Here is an 18,161-nt window from a genome sequence, read left to right as displayed (position 1 = left end):
TTCTCTTTGCTTATTTGCTTATTTGAAGGAACGAAATTCCATTCCAAATTAACTTTTAACAAGGCACACCTGTTAATTGAAATGCATTCCAGGTGACTACCTCATGTGAAGCTGGTTGAGAGAATGCCAAAAATGTGCAAAGATGTCATCAAGGCAAAGGGTGGATACTTTGGAAAATCAAAAATATATTTGAATTTGTTTAACACTTTTTTGGTTACTACATGATTCCATATGTGTTATTTCATAGTTTTGATGTCTTCACTATTATTATACAATGTAGAAAATAGTAAAAATAAAGAACAACCCTTGAATGAGTAAGTGTCCAAGCTTTTGACTGGTACTGCATATTATTTTAATAGCAGGACACGAGTGTCGCAGCGGTCTAGGGCACAGCATCTCAGTCCAAGAGGCGTTACTACAGTCCCTGGTTCGAATCCAGGCTGCATCACATCCGGCTGTGATTGGGCGGCGCACAATTGGCCCAGCGTTGTCCGGGTTTGGCTGGGGTAGGCCGTCATTGTAGTAGGCTGTCATTGTAAATTGAGTTTGTTCTAAAATGAGTTGCCTAGTTAAATAAAGGTTAATGTAAAACAAAAAAAAGTCCATTATTCCAATGAAGAGTATGAATTAGGCTGTTTGAGAAAATTTGAATCCTAAGAACCTTGCAATCTTGCATATTATTTGAAGTAATAGACCAACATAGCTACTGTAGTAGGTCAAAGTACGGTAAATCTGCAGATTTTGAGGTGGTGAATCGAATGTTTCCCGGGACAACGGTGGTCTTCTCTGATATCGCGCAGCGAAGGAGCTGGATGTTCGATTGGGACCCGAAGATAAACAAGTGCATAGAGAGGGCCCGGCGCTCCGTCAATCAGCTTGTCCATTTCAGGGAACACAATCCACCACCCTGCCATTAAGCAATGTGTCCCTGGGATGTACCGTAGGGGTGGAGAGCATCTGATTGATGAGGGCAAGAACATATTCTTTGAGTGGAGAGTTGGTCTCTCCAGTCTCCACCTTTCTATTCTCCATAGTAGGAAGACTGAGAAGGGTGCAATTGCAGGAACCACCCTTTATACTTCAATTGGTACATTTTTAAGCTAGGACTCCGGGACACAGGCAGGAGTGCTCCACTACAGTAGGTGGCCGAAATGCACAATAGCGTTGGGTGCCAACCACCGATAAACACCACAGAATAAGAGGCGTGGTGACAACGGCGGTAATTAGCTAGCTAGGGACACTGTAGATAGTGTGTCGTCCCCCCCTCCACCTGTCGGGCATTATTTTCCCACGGTTCTGTTAACGAGGGCAGAAGTTTGGCAGGCGTTAGCGATGGATACTGGGTGCTAGCTAGCTAGGACTCTGGTACACAGCAGGCAGAATAGGTAGCCAGCTAGCTAACGATAGCTAGGACACTGGTAGACAGTATCCTTTGCCCCCGCCTGTCGAGCACTGTTTCCGCAGTTCTGTTAACAGTGGCGAGGGCAGGTGTTTGGCAGGCGTTAGCGAAGGACACTGGTTGCTAGCTAGTTAGCTAGCTAACTAGGACTCCGGTGCACTGCTGGCAGGATAGGTAGCTAGCTAACGATAGCTAGCACACCGGTAGACAGTGTCCTTTGCCCCCACCTGTCGGACTGCTTTCTCTCACTTCTGTTAATGACGGTGAGGGCAGGTGTTTGACAGGTTCGAGCAAAGGACACTGTGTGCTCTGGTATACAGTAGGCAGGATAAGTAGCTAGCTAGCACACCGGTAGACAGTGTCCTTCGCCCCCGCCTGTCAGCATTGTTTTCCTGCAGTTTTGTTAACGACGGCGAGGGTAGGTGTTCGGAAGGTGGCCGGAAGGACACTGTGTGCTAGCTAGGGTTAATTCTCTAAAGGTTGAAACACTGTTTGAATGTAGGAGAAATATGTTGTCGAATGGTCCCATTGTGGCGATATACCAACCATTAAAACAATGAGTATGAAAAAATACAAATCTATTTCTAAATCTATTTTTTAAAATCTATTTTTTAAATGTATTATATAAAAAAATACATAATAGGCGCCACTTGACATTTTGACAATTAATCGGCTTTATTACTCCCTAGTTGTAATTTACTTATCATCTCTTCTAAAGTCTTCTTAAGATCAATCTTGTCACTCAGCAATTCGATCACTTTCGACAGGTCCAGAGTTTTGCTGTTGTCCTGTGTCGGATCTGGACAGGAATCTATGCCGCAAATTATGACAGTCTGTGAGTAAATGAACATTTACATCATCACAAGGATACAACATTTAGTTTTCCCCAGAAGCTACTTTGCAGTAAGGTATTGCCTATTTCTCCCCATATGGGTGCATCTTCCGAACAGCATGCAAAACAGCACGTTGTTGTTGGCCTATCCAACAGTGTCAAAGCACAATGTCAAATCTAGTTCGCTAGCTTATCAGGGGCGACAGGGTAGCCTAGTGGTTAGAGCGTTGGACTAGTAACTGAAAGGTTGCAAGTTCTAATCCCCGAGCTGACAAGGTACAAATCTGTCGTTCTGCCCCTGAACAGGCAGTAACCCACTGTTCTTAGGCCGTCATTGAAAATAAGAATTTGTTCTTAACTGACTTGCCTAGTAAAAATAAAATCATGCAGTTGGTGCTTCATAACATTGCAAACTTTGGTTGAATCATTCTAAAATGGTAGCTTGGTCGCTGAAAATAATTTCTGGTGAAAACTCTAGGTATGCTTACCTTTCTGTGGCTTTGTGAACACTGCTGGTGGCAAATTGAGACAGTCCACCTGTTTCTTAAACACTTCCAGTTCAGCAGAGGTCAGCTCCTTTCTCTTACCTGTTCATCACAGGGAATAGCAAATATATTATGAGCCAGGGGGCCCAAAGGAAACATATTTTAAAATACATATAATCCACTTATTGTATATAATGTCCCATTAGTTAAGTAGTAATACATTTTTAAACAAGACTATAGTACTGAATTTAGCATGATAGTTGAAATGTAATGTTCTTACTGAAGATATACAGAGTGCTGTATTTGCTAACCAATGACAACTTCTGTTGGACCAGGAGGCAGTCAGGGCAGGTATTCAGGTAGGTCTGGGAATAGGGCAAAGGTCCCGCTATGGCACGCACGCACGCACACACACTTTTTTTTAACATGACATACCACATTGATTCACTATCCTTTAGTGCAAAGTCATATTATTATTTTGATGATTAATAATAGTAGTGTTATGTCTTTACTCACTTGAGGTAAATGTGTTGTTCTCCATGTTGTTTTCCATGGTCATTTCACTGGTCATGCTAATGCATTTGCCTCCACTGTTGAGTAATGAACTGAGATAAATATACTACAGTATTCAACTACAAATTAAATTATAAAAAACACATTCATCACATTACACTCAAAACACATTTCTCTAAGTTGTCTTTGTTCTGAGAACATTCCTAATGTCACACAATTTGACAACCTTCTCAGTAGAGGTCAACCGATTAATCGGAATGGCCGATTAATTGGGGCCGATTTCAAGTTTTCATAACAATCGGTAATCGGCATTTTTGGACACCGATCATGGCCTATTACATTGCACTCCACGAGGAGACTGCTTAGCAGGCTGACTACCTGTTATGTGAGTGCAGCAAGGAGCCACGGTAAGGTGCTAGCTAGCATTAAACGTATATTATAAAAAACAATCAATCTTAACATAATCACTAGTTCACTACACATGGTTGATGATATTACTAGTTTACCTAGCTTGTCCTTCGTTGCATATAATCGATGCGGTGCCTGTTAATTTATCATTGAATCATAGCCTACTTCGCCAAACGGGTGATTTAACAAGCGCATTTGCGAAAAAAGCACTGTCCAATGTGTACCTAACCATAAACATCAACACCTTTCTTAAAATCAATACACAAGTATATATTTTAAACCTGCATATTTAGTTTAATATTTAGTTTAATATTGTATACTTCCAGCGCCAACAGAGATGGCCGCCTCGCTTCACATTCCTAGGAAACTATGAGGTATATTGTTTTTTTACGAGTTATTTCTTACATTGGTACCCCAGGTAATCTTAGGTTTTATTACATACAGTCGGGAGGAACAATTGGATATAAGAGCAACGTCAACCCACCAACATTACGACCAGGAATACGACTTTCCTGAAGCCGATCCTCTGTTTTGCCCACCACCCAAGACAATGGATCGGATCCCAGCCGGCGAACCAAAACAACGTCGCCGTAAAAAGCGGCAGACGGAGCGGTCATTAAAAATTGGCCGATTAATCGGTATCGTCTTTTTTTGGTCCTCCAATAATTGTTATCGGTATCGGCGTTGAAAAATCATAATCGGTCGACCTCTAGTTCCCAGAGTATACCCAGCAAACCAAACTGATTCTGTGAATGTTCCCAGACAATTTTATTAAGCTGTGGGAAAGGTATAAGAACATTCCCCCTAAATGTTGTAATAACGCAATCTGTCCAGTTGTGTTGATGATTATAGAATGTTGGTATTTATGTGGAAAAAACATTCCTCTGATGTTGCAAGAATGTTAACAGAACATTTGTTATGTTATTTTAAAGTTTACAAAACATTTCATTATGCTGTGAGAACAATGTGGGGACATTAGCACTCACGATCGTCGTCACGGAAATGACCGGACCAAGGTGCAGCTAGGTATGCGTTCATTCTCTTTTATTATAAATGTCGCCAACAAAACAAGAAACAACTAAAACGAATGTGAACCTTACTAGGGCTATACAGGCCACTAACAAAGACAACTACCCACCAAACACAGGTGGGAGAAAAGTATGCCTAAGTATGATTCCCAATCAAAGACAACGATAAACAGCTGTCCCTGATTGAGAACCTTACCCGGCCAAAACATAGAAATAAAGAAACTTGAATGCCCACTCTAGTCACACCCTGGCCTAACCAAAATAGAGAATAAAAGCCTCTCTATGGCCAGGGCGTGACACCCCCTCCCAAAGTTGCGGACTCCAGCCGCAAAACCTGACTCTATAGGGGAGGGTCTGGGTGGGCATCTACTTCGGTGGCGGCTACGGTGCGGGGCGCAGACCCCGCTCCACCTCTGGCTCCCCCCACTTAGGTGGCGCCTCTGGACTGGGGACCTACCAGGCTGGGGAGACATCCAGGAGGGCTGGTTCTGGGAGCAGGCACAGGACTCACCAGGTTGGAGAGGCGCACTGGAGGTCTCGAGCTGGAGGTCTCGAGCGTAGAGCCAGCACAACCCGTCCTGGCTGGATGGTTACTTTCGCCCGGAAAAATGCGGGGAGCTGGCACAGGACGCACTGGGCTGTGCAGACGCACTGGAGACACAGTATGCAGAGCTGGCGCAGGATATCCTAGGCCAAAGAGACGCACCGGAGTCCAGGCGCGCTGAGCCGGCACCATCCGTCCTGGCTGGATGCCCACTCTAGCCCGTCCAATGCGGGGAGCTGGAATGTAGAGCACCGGGCTGTGAACACGTACTGGAGACACCGTGCGCTCTAGCGCATAACATGGTGCCTGACCAGTACCACTCTCCCTACGGTAAGCACGAGGAGTTGGCTCAGGTCTGAACCTTGACTCTGCCACACTCCCCGTGTGCCACCCCCAAAATATTTTTTTGGAGCTGCCTCTCGTGCTTGCCTCAATGCCGTTACTCCTGGTATCGCTGTCGTTCCTCCCTTGCTGTTTCGCCTGTTTCCACGGCAGGGTCTGGTCCCTTGTCATAACCTCCTCCCATGTCCATGAGGTCCTCCACTCCTTCTTCTCCAGGGCCCAGAATCCCTGCTCCTCCTGGCCACGTTGCTTGGTCCTTTGGTGGTGGGTAGTTCTGTCACGAACGTCGTCAGGGAAATGACCGGATCAAGGTGCAGCGTGGTGAGCGTACATTTTCCTTTATTAAGAATGTCGCCAACAAAACACCAAAAATGACTGTGCAGCTTACTAGGGCTATACAGGCCACTAACAAAGACAACTACCCACCTAACACAGGTGGGAAAAAGGCTGCCTATGTATGATTCCCAATCAGAGACAACGATAGACAGCTGTCCCTGATTGAGAACCGTAGCCGGCCAAAACATAGAAATAAAGAAACTAGAATGCCCACTCTAGTCACACCCTGGCCTAACCAAAATAGAGAATAAAAGCCTCTCTATGGCCAGGGCGTGACACATCTGTAATCATAAAGAGCTTTGGAAGCCTGGTTATGGCACATATTTTGCCTTGAACAGATGGTCAGGGAACCCGAACATAATGACAATTCATTTGTAGACTGCATATTAACCGTAAGAAGCCCAAACATATACGTGTATAATATTTGATTGAAACAATAATTTCAAACCTTGCTTGGGAATAGAAGCTATTCAGGAGCCTGTTGGTGTCAGACTTGATGCTCCAGTACCGCTTGCCATGCGGAAGCAGAGATAACAGTCTATGGCTTGGATTGCTGGAGTCTTTAACAATTTTCCTAGCCTTCCTTTCACACCGCCTGCTATAGAGGTCCTAGATGGCAGGGAGCTTGGCCCCAGTGATGTACTGGGTTGTCCGCACAACCCTCTGTAGCGCCACCCTCTGCTGCCAGTCAAGATGCTCTCAATGGTGTAGCTGTAGAACTTTGTGAGGATTTGAGTGTCCATGCCAAGTCTTTTCAGCCTCCTGAGGGGGAAGAAGCGTTGTCATGTCTTCTTCATGACTGTGTTGATGTGTGTGGACCATGTTAATTCCTCAGTGATGTGGACACCGAGGAAACTCTCGACACGCCCCGTCGATGTGAATGGGGGCATGCTCGGACCTCCGTTTCCTGTAGTCCACGATTAGTACCTTTTTCTTGCTGAAGTTGAGGGAGATGTTATCGTTGTCCACCACGGTTGTGCTATCAGAAAACTTAATGATGATGTTGGAGTCGTGCGCGGCCACGCAGTTGTGGGTAAACAGGAAGTGCAGGAGGAGAGTAAGCACGCACCCCTCAGGGACCCCCGTGTTGAGGGTCAGCGTGGAAGATGTATTTTTGCCTACCCTCACCACTTGGGGATGGCCCATCAGGAAGTCCAGGATCCAGTTGCAGAGGGAGGTGTTCCGTCCCAGGGTCTTTAGCTTAGTGACGCGCTTAGAGGGCACTATGGTATTGAACGCTGAGCTGTAGTCAATGAACAGCATTGTCCAGGTGAGAGAGGGCAGTGTGAAGAGTAATCGAGATTGCGTCATCTGTGGATCTGTTGGGACTGTATGCGAATTGAATTGGGTCCGGGGTGCCTTGGATGATGGTGTTGATGTGAGCCATGTGAGCCAGCCTTTCAAAGCTGTTTCATTGCTACAGATGGGAGTACTACAGCCATAGTCAATTAGACAGGTTACCTTGGCATTCTTGGGCACAGGGACGTATTGATAATATTCCACCCATCAAGCCAATAGAGCGCGATTTGGTCATTTGACTGCAGGAAAGGGCTACAAAATCTGTAACTATGTTTGGACAATATCCTAATATAATTATGTAAGATGATTGAAATGGCATTTGTTTAAAACTTTGGCAACTTCAAGCAGTAATGTGACACTACACATTAGCAGAACATTGCACCAATGTTTTCACAATTTTTTAAAACTTTGAGACCATTGAGAGTATGGCATGTAGCCACATTTTTTTGTGGCAGTATATTGTAAAAACATTACAGGAACATTACGTCCCTGGCAACCTGTGGTAGTTTTTACAGATGTTGTGAAGAACATTTTAGGAAATGTTAGGAGAACATTTACTAAAATATCTCCCTTTCACCTAATATATCATCTGATTTACTTAAAAGGCACAGTACAGTAAAGAAACTTGATTTTCCTATGTTTTATATACAGTATATTTCCTCACTGAGGTTGGAATAATACTGTGAAATTGTGATAATTCCCTTTTAGTGTAAGAGCTGTTTGAAATGACCGCCTGTAATTTCAGCCTGTTTTGGTGGGATGGAGTTTTGGCATGGCTGGTGACATCACCAGGAGATAAATTATATAGACCAATAAAAATGAGTTCCACTCCCCAGTCATAGCAAAATACTTGCTTTAGAAATCGCTTGTGGAGAAGATTTTTGTATATTTTAATTGAAAACAATTACAGTGAGGTACTTCATTGTTAACCAGAAATGAAGTGTTTGTAAAAGCAAAGACGGGGTCATTTTTACGTGTTACAATTACAATTTTTGTTACAACGATGTTTGTTATTATTTCATTTTCAACACGTTTTTCACATTCACATTTCTGGTACGGTATGCATACAATCAACATACAATAAACATGAAGCGCATTGAAAGTTCATCATTTTCTTACATGTTTATCATCTGTAATTCTTTGACAGTGTTGTTCTGGAGCCCAGGAGAGATCTGAAGCCAGCCTGTGATCCATTCTTTTGCAGCATACTCCCTGCCACCAGGGACCTCAGTGCTCTCCGCGATAAAAATCCACTTACCCAAAATCTGCAAGATATATAGGACCCAGAGATACTGTATATACCAGTGTTTACCAAACTGTTTATAATCCTATACCCCTTCAAACATTCAACCTCCAGCTGAGTGCCCCCTCTGAGTAACCTCTCTGGCAAAACATTAAGAAGAAAAAAGTATTATATATATATATATAAAATACTTTTTTTATTATATATATACATATATATATAATTTCAAAAGTATTTTATATATATATATATATATATATATATAAAAGACTTTTTTTTTCTTACATTTTTGCCAGAGAGGTTACTCAGAGGGGGTATATGGCATACCCCCGACGGCATTGCGCGTACCCCCTACACCAGTTTAGGAATACCTGGTATATACCGAACAATACAAACATAGATGGATAAAAGCAGTAGTTAGATAGGCAGGCAGAAAGACAGATTTTCTAACCAAATGTCTTAACAGATAGATAAACAGATACAAATGGATGGATAGATAGACAGACGGACAGACAGACAGATAGACAGACAGACAGACAGACAGACAGACAGACAGACAGACAGACAGACAGACACGCAGGCAGACAGACAGACAGACAGACAGACACGCAGGCAGACAGACAGACAGACAGACAGACAGGACAGGCAGACAGACAGACAGACATAGTACTAACATGGTTCGTGCTGTTCATCTTTAGGGGTCTCAGTAGATCCTCACAGGACAGACAGACAGACAGACAGACATAGTACTAACATGGTTCGTGCTGTTCATCTTTAGGGGTCTCAGTAGATCCTCACAGGACAGACAGACAGACAGACAGACATAGTACTAACATGGTTCGTGCTGTTCATCTTTAGGGGTCTCAGTAGATCCGCACAGGACAGAGGAGCTGCCAGTCCCACTGAGAGAAGGCTGAGGACAGAGATGACACACAGGACCAACATGTCTGACTCCTTGTCACTAGAGTATATCTCCTGTAGTCTACTTGAAGCCTCGCTATATCTTCCTATGTCTGCCCTGTGGTGCACTAGCTGGATTAAACAACAGTGCCAGGGCAGCAGAAGAGTGCCAGTCTTATACCCATGAGGTTGCCCTCCCCTGGCCTGTGTACTCTGCAAACCATGTCTGTTTATGGGAACAGTTTCTGTTTGCATTGGCTTTCCCACCATTGATAAATAATTACTGGGCAAATAAGGCCTTGATATTAGGTAGGTAGCCTAGCGGTTAAGAACTTTGGGCCAATAACCGAAAGGTTGATTGTTTGAATCCCCGAGCTGACTAGGTGAAAAATAGGTTACTAAATAAAATAAATATACTTATCTCTAATCGCTCCTGTAAGTCACTCTGGATAAGAGCGTCTGCTGAATGACTCAAATGTAAAAAACATAAATATTAGAAAGGGAGTCGTACTGAGAGCAGAGCACACAGTGCTTCTGAGAGTGGAGGTGTGTGTTGGGCCACAAGACTTTGACCGCCCCCTTATTTTGCCCAAAACAATGTAAACAAAGTAGAATCGTTCCCATTATGCAAATACTTCACATGAATGGGAATTTATTTATGGTAAATGTATCTATCTTTTTTCTTTTCTGCTTGTATATTATACAAATAGTCATTTATCGCAAAAACAAAACCACAAGAATATGAATAGTGATAACAACATAATCAACCACACTAAAAATAATAATAGATTGGCCAGTCATGATAACATTATACTACAGTTTTGATGCTGAGGCCAGTGGATTTATGGTGTGACGTCTGTCTGGTCAGATGTTGCATGAACTTTGGATCAGTGTTTCATGTTTCGGGTTTCATTTTTCTTGTTTCATGTTCGGTGTTTCATGTTCGGTGTTTTATGTTCGGTGTTTTATGTTCCATGTCAAAATCATCCCAATGTCTCTACACTTGATTGTGGAACGCAATAAAGTTACTTTAAGATGATTTGGACATGGGAAACTATAATACTATTTAGGGGATACTGACTTGCCATGATTCTTTTTGGACAAAAATGCTAAACAGTTGCCAAGTAAACACCAGACAGTGGTCAGGTAAACCAAACCAAAACATGGATTGCTGTCTTACCTTGTCCATAGACTGCCTACAGGTTAAGGAAACTAATATGACTTTTTGTAATTTGGATGAAATATCCCTTTATTAAGGCTAACATGTTATTTGAGAATATTTTTTTACTTTATTTATATTGACCTGTTCAAAAGCAATTGTGTTTGAAACTGCATATGAACACACCCAGAAAAGGTTGTTGCATTTATGTCATAATGTAAAGCTATGCTAACGTAGAGAATGAAAGACTCTCTTTGAAATAATCCCACTGAATGGTATACGATACACCCAGAATAGAGAGGTGAAATATCATTCAACACTAAGTTGAAGTAAAGCCAACTCATTTTCTATCACTAGGATATCTGTCAGTAGAGCCCCACATTTAAACATCCAGCTCAGTGAAACAGTCGTTTCTTTTTCATCTCTTTCAAGCAGTGAATAAGCAAAACTTTTGGCTTTTTTGTCAGTGTTGTATTGGACACGCCTGTGTCTTCTGTCAGTCATCTTGGACAGAACTTAACTGGCTGTCTGCTTGGACTCGCCTGTCAGTTGTCTCCACAGACGACAGACCACTTAGCGTTGTCATGCAAATATGCTAAGTCTTTTACAAAAGAGAGAGGGGGGTGACAAATAAGGCTTTTGCTAGATTGCTGTCATGACTCGACGTCCCAATTTTTCTGCATCATCCTGAAAGGACTCAAATTACTGCAGACATTTGGGTGGCAGCTGTGAAAGCACTCAGACTTTTGTATGGGAAAGTTCTAGAAAAAAAAAAACATTTAAAGACTAGCCACTACTCAAAACTCTTCACCAAGGAAAAACATCTTACAATGACTCAAATACATTATATCACAACCGTATGAAGATCTTCTTTCATTTATTTTTTAATTTTTTACAAAGCCTCTTAAATGAACCTTCCTTTGAAAATGTGTGTGTTGAGGACTGAAGCAGTACCCAAATATTATCCTGTAACAAATAGAGCAATGGGTGGTTGGAATGAAATGTTTATTTTTATTTCTTTTTTATTTAACTACTGTAGGCAAAACCCTAACCCGGACGGCACTGGGCTAATTGTGCGCCATCCTGTGGTACTCCCAATCATGGCCAGTTGTAATACAGCCTGGAATCAAACCAGGGTCTGTAGTGATGCTTCTAGCACTGAGATGCAGTGCCTTAGACCGCTGTACCACTCGAGAGCTCATAATAACCAGTGACTCAGTCATTTAGCATTTCATCAAAACCCCTCAGAGTCGGGCAGTGATAATTACTTAATATCCAGAGAGAGTATCAGGAGGGGAAACTGAGAGGTGCTGAACCCTATCACAGTGAACTATATAGTGGGAGTGAAGGCCAAAATGTCTGCTTACTTGTCTGCCAAAGTGATTGTGTAACAAATAACCCATGTCGTGTTTGTGTGTAGATCTCTGTTTATGTGTCACACCACTGGCCTCTGTGAGGGGTATGACCCTGGCTTAGTGCCTCAATGTTTTGGCCCCACCGAAATGACTGGTTTCATAGGAGCTGGTGTTGGGTGTGTGGGGGTAGGAGTGGGTTCTCCTGAGTGTGTGTGTGTGTGTGTGTGTGTTAGACCCAAGGTGACTGTTTGGGGCATTGCCAATGAAAACAACAGATAGGAGCCTGTACATGGGGGTCAGTGATTACTCTGTTAGATGAGTATGCCTGGGAGACATGCAGTACCAGCATGAATGACAGACAGGAGACGGGCCTCAACAACTAGCCTGACTAGTATTCAAGAGTTAATCTTTGTGTTTGTGTGTGTGTGTGTGTGTGTGTGTGTGTGTGTGTGTGTGTGTTTGTGCGTGTGTGTGTGTGTTTGTGCGTGTGTGTGTGTGTGTGTGGCGGAGAGAAAGGCACAGAAAGGTTTGTGCCATAACGGATTATTTTGCCCCAAACATAACGCTGACTGTTGAGTAAAGGAGGGAAATTCATCTCTACAGTTTTCAGACCTTCTAAAAAGTTAATAAAACTCTGGTCATAGGACTAACAAACTGTTTGTGTGTATCTGTGCGTGTGCATTTGTGCATGCACATACTATGTGTGTGTGTGTGTGTGTGTGTGTGTGTGTGTGTGTGTGTGTGTGTGTGTGTGTGTGTGTGTGTGTGTGTGTGTGTGTGTGTGTCTGTGTGTGTGTGTGTGTATGTGTGTGTGTGTGTGTGTGTGTGTGCGTGTCTGTGTGTCTGTGTGTGTGTGTGTGTGTGTGCTGTCGTGTCTCTACTATGGTTAAATGAGATTAAATGCTATTTTCAAATCGATTACCTAACGTTTGATTGATTACGTGATTGAATTAAAGCATTAATTAAACAATTAGCTTGTTAAGATCCTGGGGCACCACGAAAGATTTTGTTTATATAGAGTGGCTATCTCTCAAATCCACTCTTAAAGATCTGAAGATATTTTATATCAATAGCAGTCAATCATGAATTATTCTTTACCTGCTGTCAGTCTCATCTGAATGTCGTAAAATTGTTGGTTATCTGCACAAACTCTAGTTTCCATAATGAATCAGCAATATGTAAATTGGCTTAATTATTTATTTACTAACTAACTAAATAATCATAGAAATACATAGCAAGCAAACAGTAGATATTGGTTACTAAGAATGATAGGAAAGTCCCTAGTGGGCTAAGACGATATGACCGCTTGGTTGACAAAAGGGAAGGGGTGGGACTGAGAAAGAGCGGGAAAGACAAATGGATTCATTACACACAGTCTATAATTATATTCATTGAAATGCTAATCCTTTGCCCATGAACGGCTGCTCATTCAAAAAGAAATTGGAATTCATATTTACGCCCGGATGTCGTTGTTGTCTTCTCTGTTGGAATCCTGTCCGTCTGCTGGTTATTTCATCGGAGTCTCTCTGGTTAACTTTCATTGAAGTCACAAAGTCTTTCGTGGTTAAAATGGATACTTCAGAGTACCATTCAGAAATGTTCTCTTAGAATAGATGCTTTGGCGGTTGTCTGTATTCTCGTTGGACTTACGTCATTTCTAGCTGCAGACTAGTAATAATACCTCTAAGATTTGCTCTTATTCTGTAGTGATCAATCGTCTCAGAGTTTAACCATTTCCATCCGTGTAGCCAATGCTCCACGTGCTATAGTCTTGTCCTTTGGTAGAGTTATAGTTTAAACCACTTCACAAACCAGCATCACCTGGTTTGTTTTGGTCTTAGAAATTCAACCATTTGCAACCTTAGCTTACACTGGGGTGAATTTCATCAGGAGTGGGTTTTATAAGTAACAGTAGAAAAGTGCGGTCCATGACGCCTAATGTGATGTCTGGGCTCACGGGGGTGTGGCCACTGACTAGTTGATCTTTATATGAAAATCCATACTCTCATTTAGAAGGTTAACATCACATTACATCTTCATCTTTAGATGTAAACTCGACAGCTGGAAAAACTACACTTTAAGAGAAACAGTTATGTGTGTTTCCTGTCCTTCATGAGATCACAAATGAAACACACTCGTCATAACTGTCCCTTAAGTGTGCACGGACTATTCCCACACTCTCAAAAGATTAAGAGTTTGGCCAAGTCTCTGTTCTGGGAGACTCTCTCCCTCAATACTGCATGGTAGTCGCTACCCAATATTTACGACTGGGGGTAATAAACCTGGGTTAGGAGTGAGAGTGAGAGTGGAGAGAGTGGGGAAAGCTATGATCTACATCCAGAAAGGGCCACGTCATGACAGTGCCTTTGTGTAGGAATGTGTTTGTGTGCACATAAGTGTGCGCTTCAGACTGCTGTCTGGACAGCAAGCTCCTATAATCAAAGGTTAGAAGGGACACAGACATTCTCAGTAGATCTAACAAGTTTCATTACATCTCTCCAAACCTTAGTGTAAAAGTAGAGTTCATAGTAGGTCTCTGACACAGAAGTCAAGCCCATTAATTTCTGCCCAATACACCAACACAACAACAAGCATTGTGGTACAGAGGAGTTGGCTGACAACCTCACAAAAATGATCTGTGAGCATCGATGTGGCTGGAAGGCAGGCATTGTTATGATTCTGAACAGTCAGATAGCTAGCAACAATGACAAGAAGCTGACGTGGGGAATCGTAGGTGGCTCGTTTCAGCTCGTTGTATCTTCTTATTGATACCATGTCTTGTTTTGAGGTGTTTTGACATAATGTCTATTGTAATATGGCTGAAATTGGCTAGCTAGTTAACCCATAAGTGTAATGATGTACAATGCCTTCAGAAAGTATTCACATTTTCCAAATGTTGTGTTACAAAGTGGGATTAAAATGGATTTATTGTATTTTTATGTCAACAATCTACGCAAAGACAAATTCTAACGTTTGTAAAAAAATATATAATGACAAATAAAACACTAATATATCTTGATTAGATAAGTGGAGGGTGGAGGGAACATCATGGTTTTGGGCTGCTTTGCTGCATCTGGGCCTGGACAACTTGCTATCATCGACAGAAAAATTAATTCCCGTGTTTATCAAGACATTTTGAAGGAGAATGTAAGGCTATCTGTCCACCAATTGAAGCTCAACAGAAGTTGAGTGATGCAACAGGACAACGACCCCAAACACAGTAGTAAATCAACAACAGAATGGCTTCAACAGAAGAAAATACGCCTTCTGGAGTGGCCCAGTTAGAGTCCTGACCTCAACCCGATTGAGATGCTGTGGCATGACCTCGAGAGCGGTTCACACCAGACATCCCAAGAATATTGCTGAACTGAAACAGTTTTGTAAAGAGGAATGGTCCAAAATTCCTGACCGTTGTGCAGGTCTGATCCGCAACTACAGAAAACATTTGGTTGAGGTTATTGCTGCCAAAGGACTGTCAACCAGTTATTAAATCCAAGGGTTCACATACTTTTCCCACCCTGCACTGTGAATGTTTACACGGTGTGTTCAATAAAGACATGAAAACATATAATTGTTTGTGTGTTATTAGTTTAAGCAGACTGTTTGTCTATTGTTTTGACTTAGATGAAGATTAGATTACATTATTTGACCAATTTATGCAGATATCCAGGTAATTCCTAAGGGTTCACATACTTTTTTTTGACACTGTATATACAGAAGTTTGGACACACCTACTCATTCCAGGGTTTTTCTTTATTCTACATTGTAGAATAATAGTGAAGACATCAACTATGACATGCTTTTCTAACAGTCTTGAACACAGATGTGCATCTGTTGGTCACAGATACTGTACCTTAAAAATGTAGAAAATAGTAAAAATGATGAAAAACCCTTGAATGAGTAGGTGTGTCCAAATTTTTGACTGGTACTGTATATATAAATGCAACATGTAAAGAAGGCACGACAACGCATCTTCCCCTTCAGGAGGCTGAAAAGATTTGGCATTGGCACTCAGATCCTCAAAGTTCTACAGCTGCGTCATTGAGAACATTTTGACTGACTGCATCACTGCTTGGTATGACAACTGCTTGGCATCCGAACGCAAGGCGCTACAGAGGGTAGTGCGTACAGCCCAGTACATCACTGGGGCCGAGCCCCCTGCCGTCCAGGACCTCTATACCAGGTGGTGTTAGAGGAAGTCCCCTAAAATTGTTAATAGTCATAGACAATTCTATCTGCTACCATATGACAAGCAGTACCAATTCACTAAGTCTGGAACCAACAGGGCCCTGAACAGCTTCTAACCCTGAGCCATAAGACTGCTAAATAGTCCAGGTAGCTATTGGATAACTATTTAACTATCTGTATTGACTCATCTCTGTTTATTATCTATCCTGTTGCCTAGTAACTTTATTCCCACCTATATGTGCATACTTACTTAAATGACCTTATGCCCCTGCACATAGACTCAGTACTGGTACCCCGTGCCAAGTCTACACCAGTTTTTTACGAAGCATGTGACAAATATTTGATTTGATTTGATTATAGAGAATCAGCCTGTCCCTTGGTTCATCCATTGGGTATATTGAGGCTCCCACCCCTCAGGTGGTGGGATGGGATCTACTGGGGGAGTCTTGTCAATATATTATTGACACTCATCGTAATGTTTGCTCTGTCGGAACGTACATTGATGATGAGTGAAGTGTTAAGCTGATGTGGGTGTAAGAGGAAGTAGTCACATGCCTTTTTTCCAACACTGTAGCAACCTTAACTCAACACCTTGCGATCTGGTCGAAAGGTTTGTATCTCTTCGCGTAGTCGCTAAGGTGTTGGGTTGACAGTAATGGGAGACGAGTTCCAGTCCCTGTTGGGGCTACCCCCAAATTCACTATAAATTGAAGGCTATTGTCAGAGATGATCCCCATTGGAATAAATGGGATACCAGATACCCTCTGGTGCACTATTCATTTAATCTGACTTTTACAAAAACCTTTACAATGTTTGGACCATACTAATGGTGCCATGAGCTGTACCAGGGCCTGTATTTTGCTTGAACCTTTAGTCCCAGGTTTAGTTACAAACAAAGCTACGGTGACTAAGAGAAATCTCTTTTGCATTTGTGTCGGACCTGGGCGTCAATTTTCATAGTTCATCCCTGTTACTTCAATTATCAATACAGGACATCACACCAACGCTAAGTCACTTTACACCTTCCTGTCCTGATTTCTCACCATCACTCCTGGCTCTTTCTCTCAACACCCACTCCCTCTCTATACCCCTATCTGCCTCCCTCTCCATCCCTTCCTATCTCTCTATCTGTAATCTTCTCTCTGTTTTGACTCGCAGTGCCACAGGAGGCGCTGTCGTCTGTCCTTTCCTTACTTCAGTTACCTCTGCTGTAGTTTAGGTGTGGATTCAGTGATGTGTGGCTTTGACTTTCTGGTCTGGTTTCAGGTTCAGACAGTATTGGACTATTCATCATTGGAAAACAAAGATCTCGACAGAATTGCTTCCTTACTTCAAGCTTACTCTGGTGTAATAATGTACACTGATCAAAAATATAAATGCATAATGTAAAGTGTTGGTCCCATGGTTCATGAGCTGAAATGAAAGATCCCAGAAATGTGCCTATACGGACAAAACGCTTATATCTCTCAAAGATATAAGTGTTTGTTTACCTCCCTGTTACAGAACATTTCTCCTTTGCCAAGATAATCCATCCACCTGACAGGTGTGGCATATCAAGAAGCTGGTTAAACTCCATGATCATTACACAGGTGCACCTTGTGCTGGGGACAATAAAAGGCCTTTCTAAATTGTTCAGCACGATAATGCACGGCCCCATGTCGTAAGTATCTGTACACAATTCCTGGATGCTGAAAATGTCACAGTTCTTCCATGGCCTGCATACTCACCAGACATGTCACCCATTGAGCTTGTTTGGGATGCTCTGGATCGACGTGTACAACAGCGTGTTCCAGTTCCCCACACAATCCAGCGACTTCGCACAGCCATTGAAGAGGAGTGGGACGACATTCCACAAGCCACAATCAACAGCCTGATCATGTGAAGGGGATGTGTCGCTCTGCATGAGGCAAATGGTCACATCAGACACTGACTGGTTTTCTGATCCATGCCCTTACCTTTTTTTTAAGGTACAGTATCTGTGACCAACAGATCTGTGACCAACAGCACATCTGTATTCCTAGTCATGTGAAATTCATATATTAAAATCCATAGACTAGGGGCGAATTAACTGATTTAAATTGACTGATTTCCTTATATATGAACTCTTTGAAAAATCTTTGAATTTGTTGC

General features: G+C 42.4%; 2 protein-coding genes across 5 annotated transcripts in view; one reads left to right on the top strand and one right to left on the bottom strand.

Moving 5' to 3' along the window:
- Positions 1 to 18,161, top strand: part of kif26aa (kinesin family member 26Aa) — a 176,028-nt gene that overhangs the window by 10,344 nt on the left and 147,523 nt on the right. The window lies entirely within an intron of this gene.
- Positions 2,050 to 9,487, bottom strand: LOC112249898. 2 transcript variants are annotated; one of them, XM_024419613.2, is made up of 6 exons: positions 9,264 to 9,487; positions 8,306 to 8,451; positions 3,233 to 3,306; positions 2,997 to 3,104; positions 2,720 to 2,818; positions 2,050 to 2,210 (listed from the first exon to the last, which is right to left on the bottom strand). In XM_024419613.2, the coding sequence occupies exons 1-6, from the start codon at positions 9,372 to 9,374 to the stop codon at positions 2,065 to 2,067; spliced, it is 684 nt and encodes a 227-aa protein (XP_024275381.1). In that variant the 5' UTR covers positions 9,375 to 9,487; the 3' UTR covers positions 2,050 to 2,064. The 2 variants fall into 2 exon arrangements, with proteins under 2 accessions (XP_024275381.1, XP_024275382.2); XM_024419614.2 differs by lacking the exon at positions 9,264 to 9,487 and adding an exon at positions 9,104 to 9,208.

Source organism: Oncorhynchus tshawytscha, linkage group LG05 (genome assembly GCF_018296145.1).
Source record: "Oncorhynchus tshawytscha isolate Ot180627B linkage group LG05, Otsh_v2.0, whole genome shotgun sequence".
Lineage (NCBI taxonomy): Eukaryota > Metazoa > Chordata > Actinopteri > Salmoniformes > Salmonidae > Oncorhynchus > Oncorhynchus tshawytscha.
The sequence above is the reverse complement of the archived record's forward strand: the minus strand, read 5'-3'. Positions and strand labels throughout refer to the sequence as shown.

Excerpts from the sequence above, each read along its gene's own strand:
- LOC112249898 (XM_024419613.2), bottom strand. The coding sequence starts at position 9,374 with ATGTTGGTCCTGTGTGTCATCTCTGTCCTCAGCCTTCTCTCAGTGGGA. Across the intron at positions 3,307-8,305 it reads GAATTACAGATGATAAACAT|TGGAGGCAAATGCATTAGCA; the intron begins GTAAGAAAATGA and ends ATTACTCAACAG. Across the intron at positions 2,211-2,719 it reads GTTCACAAAGCCACAGAAAG|ATTCCTGTCCAGATCCGACA; the intron begins GTAAGCATACCT and ends TTTGCGGCATAG.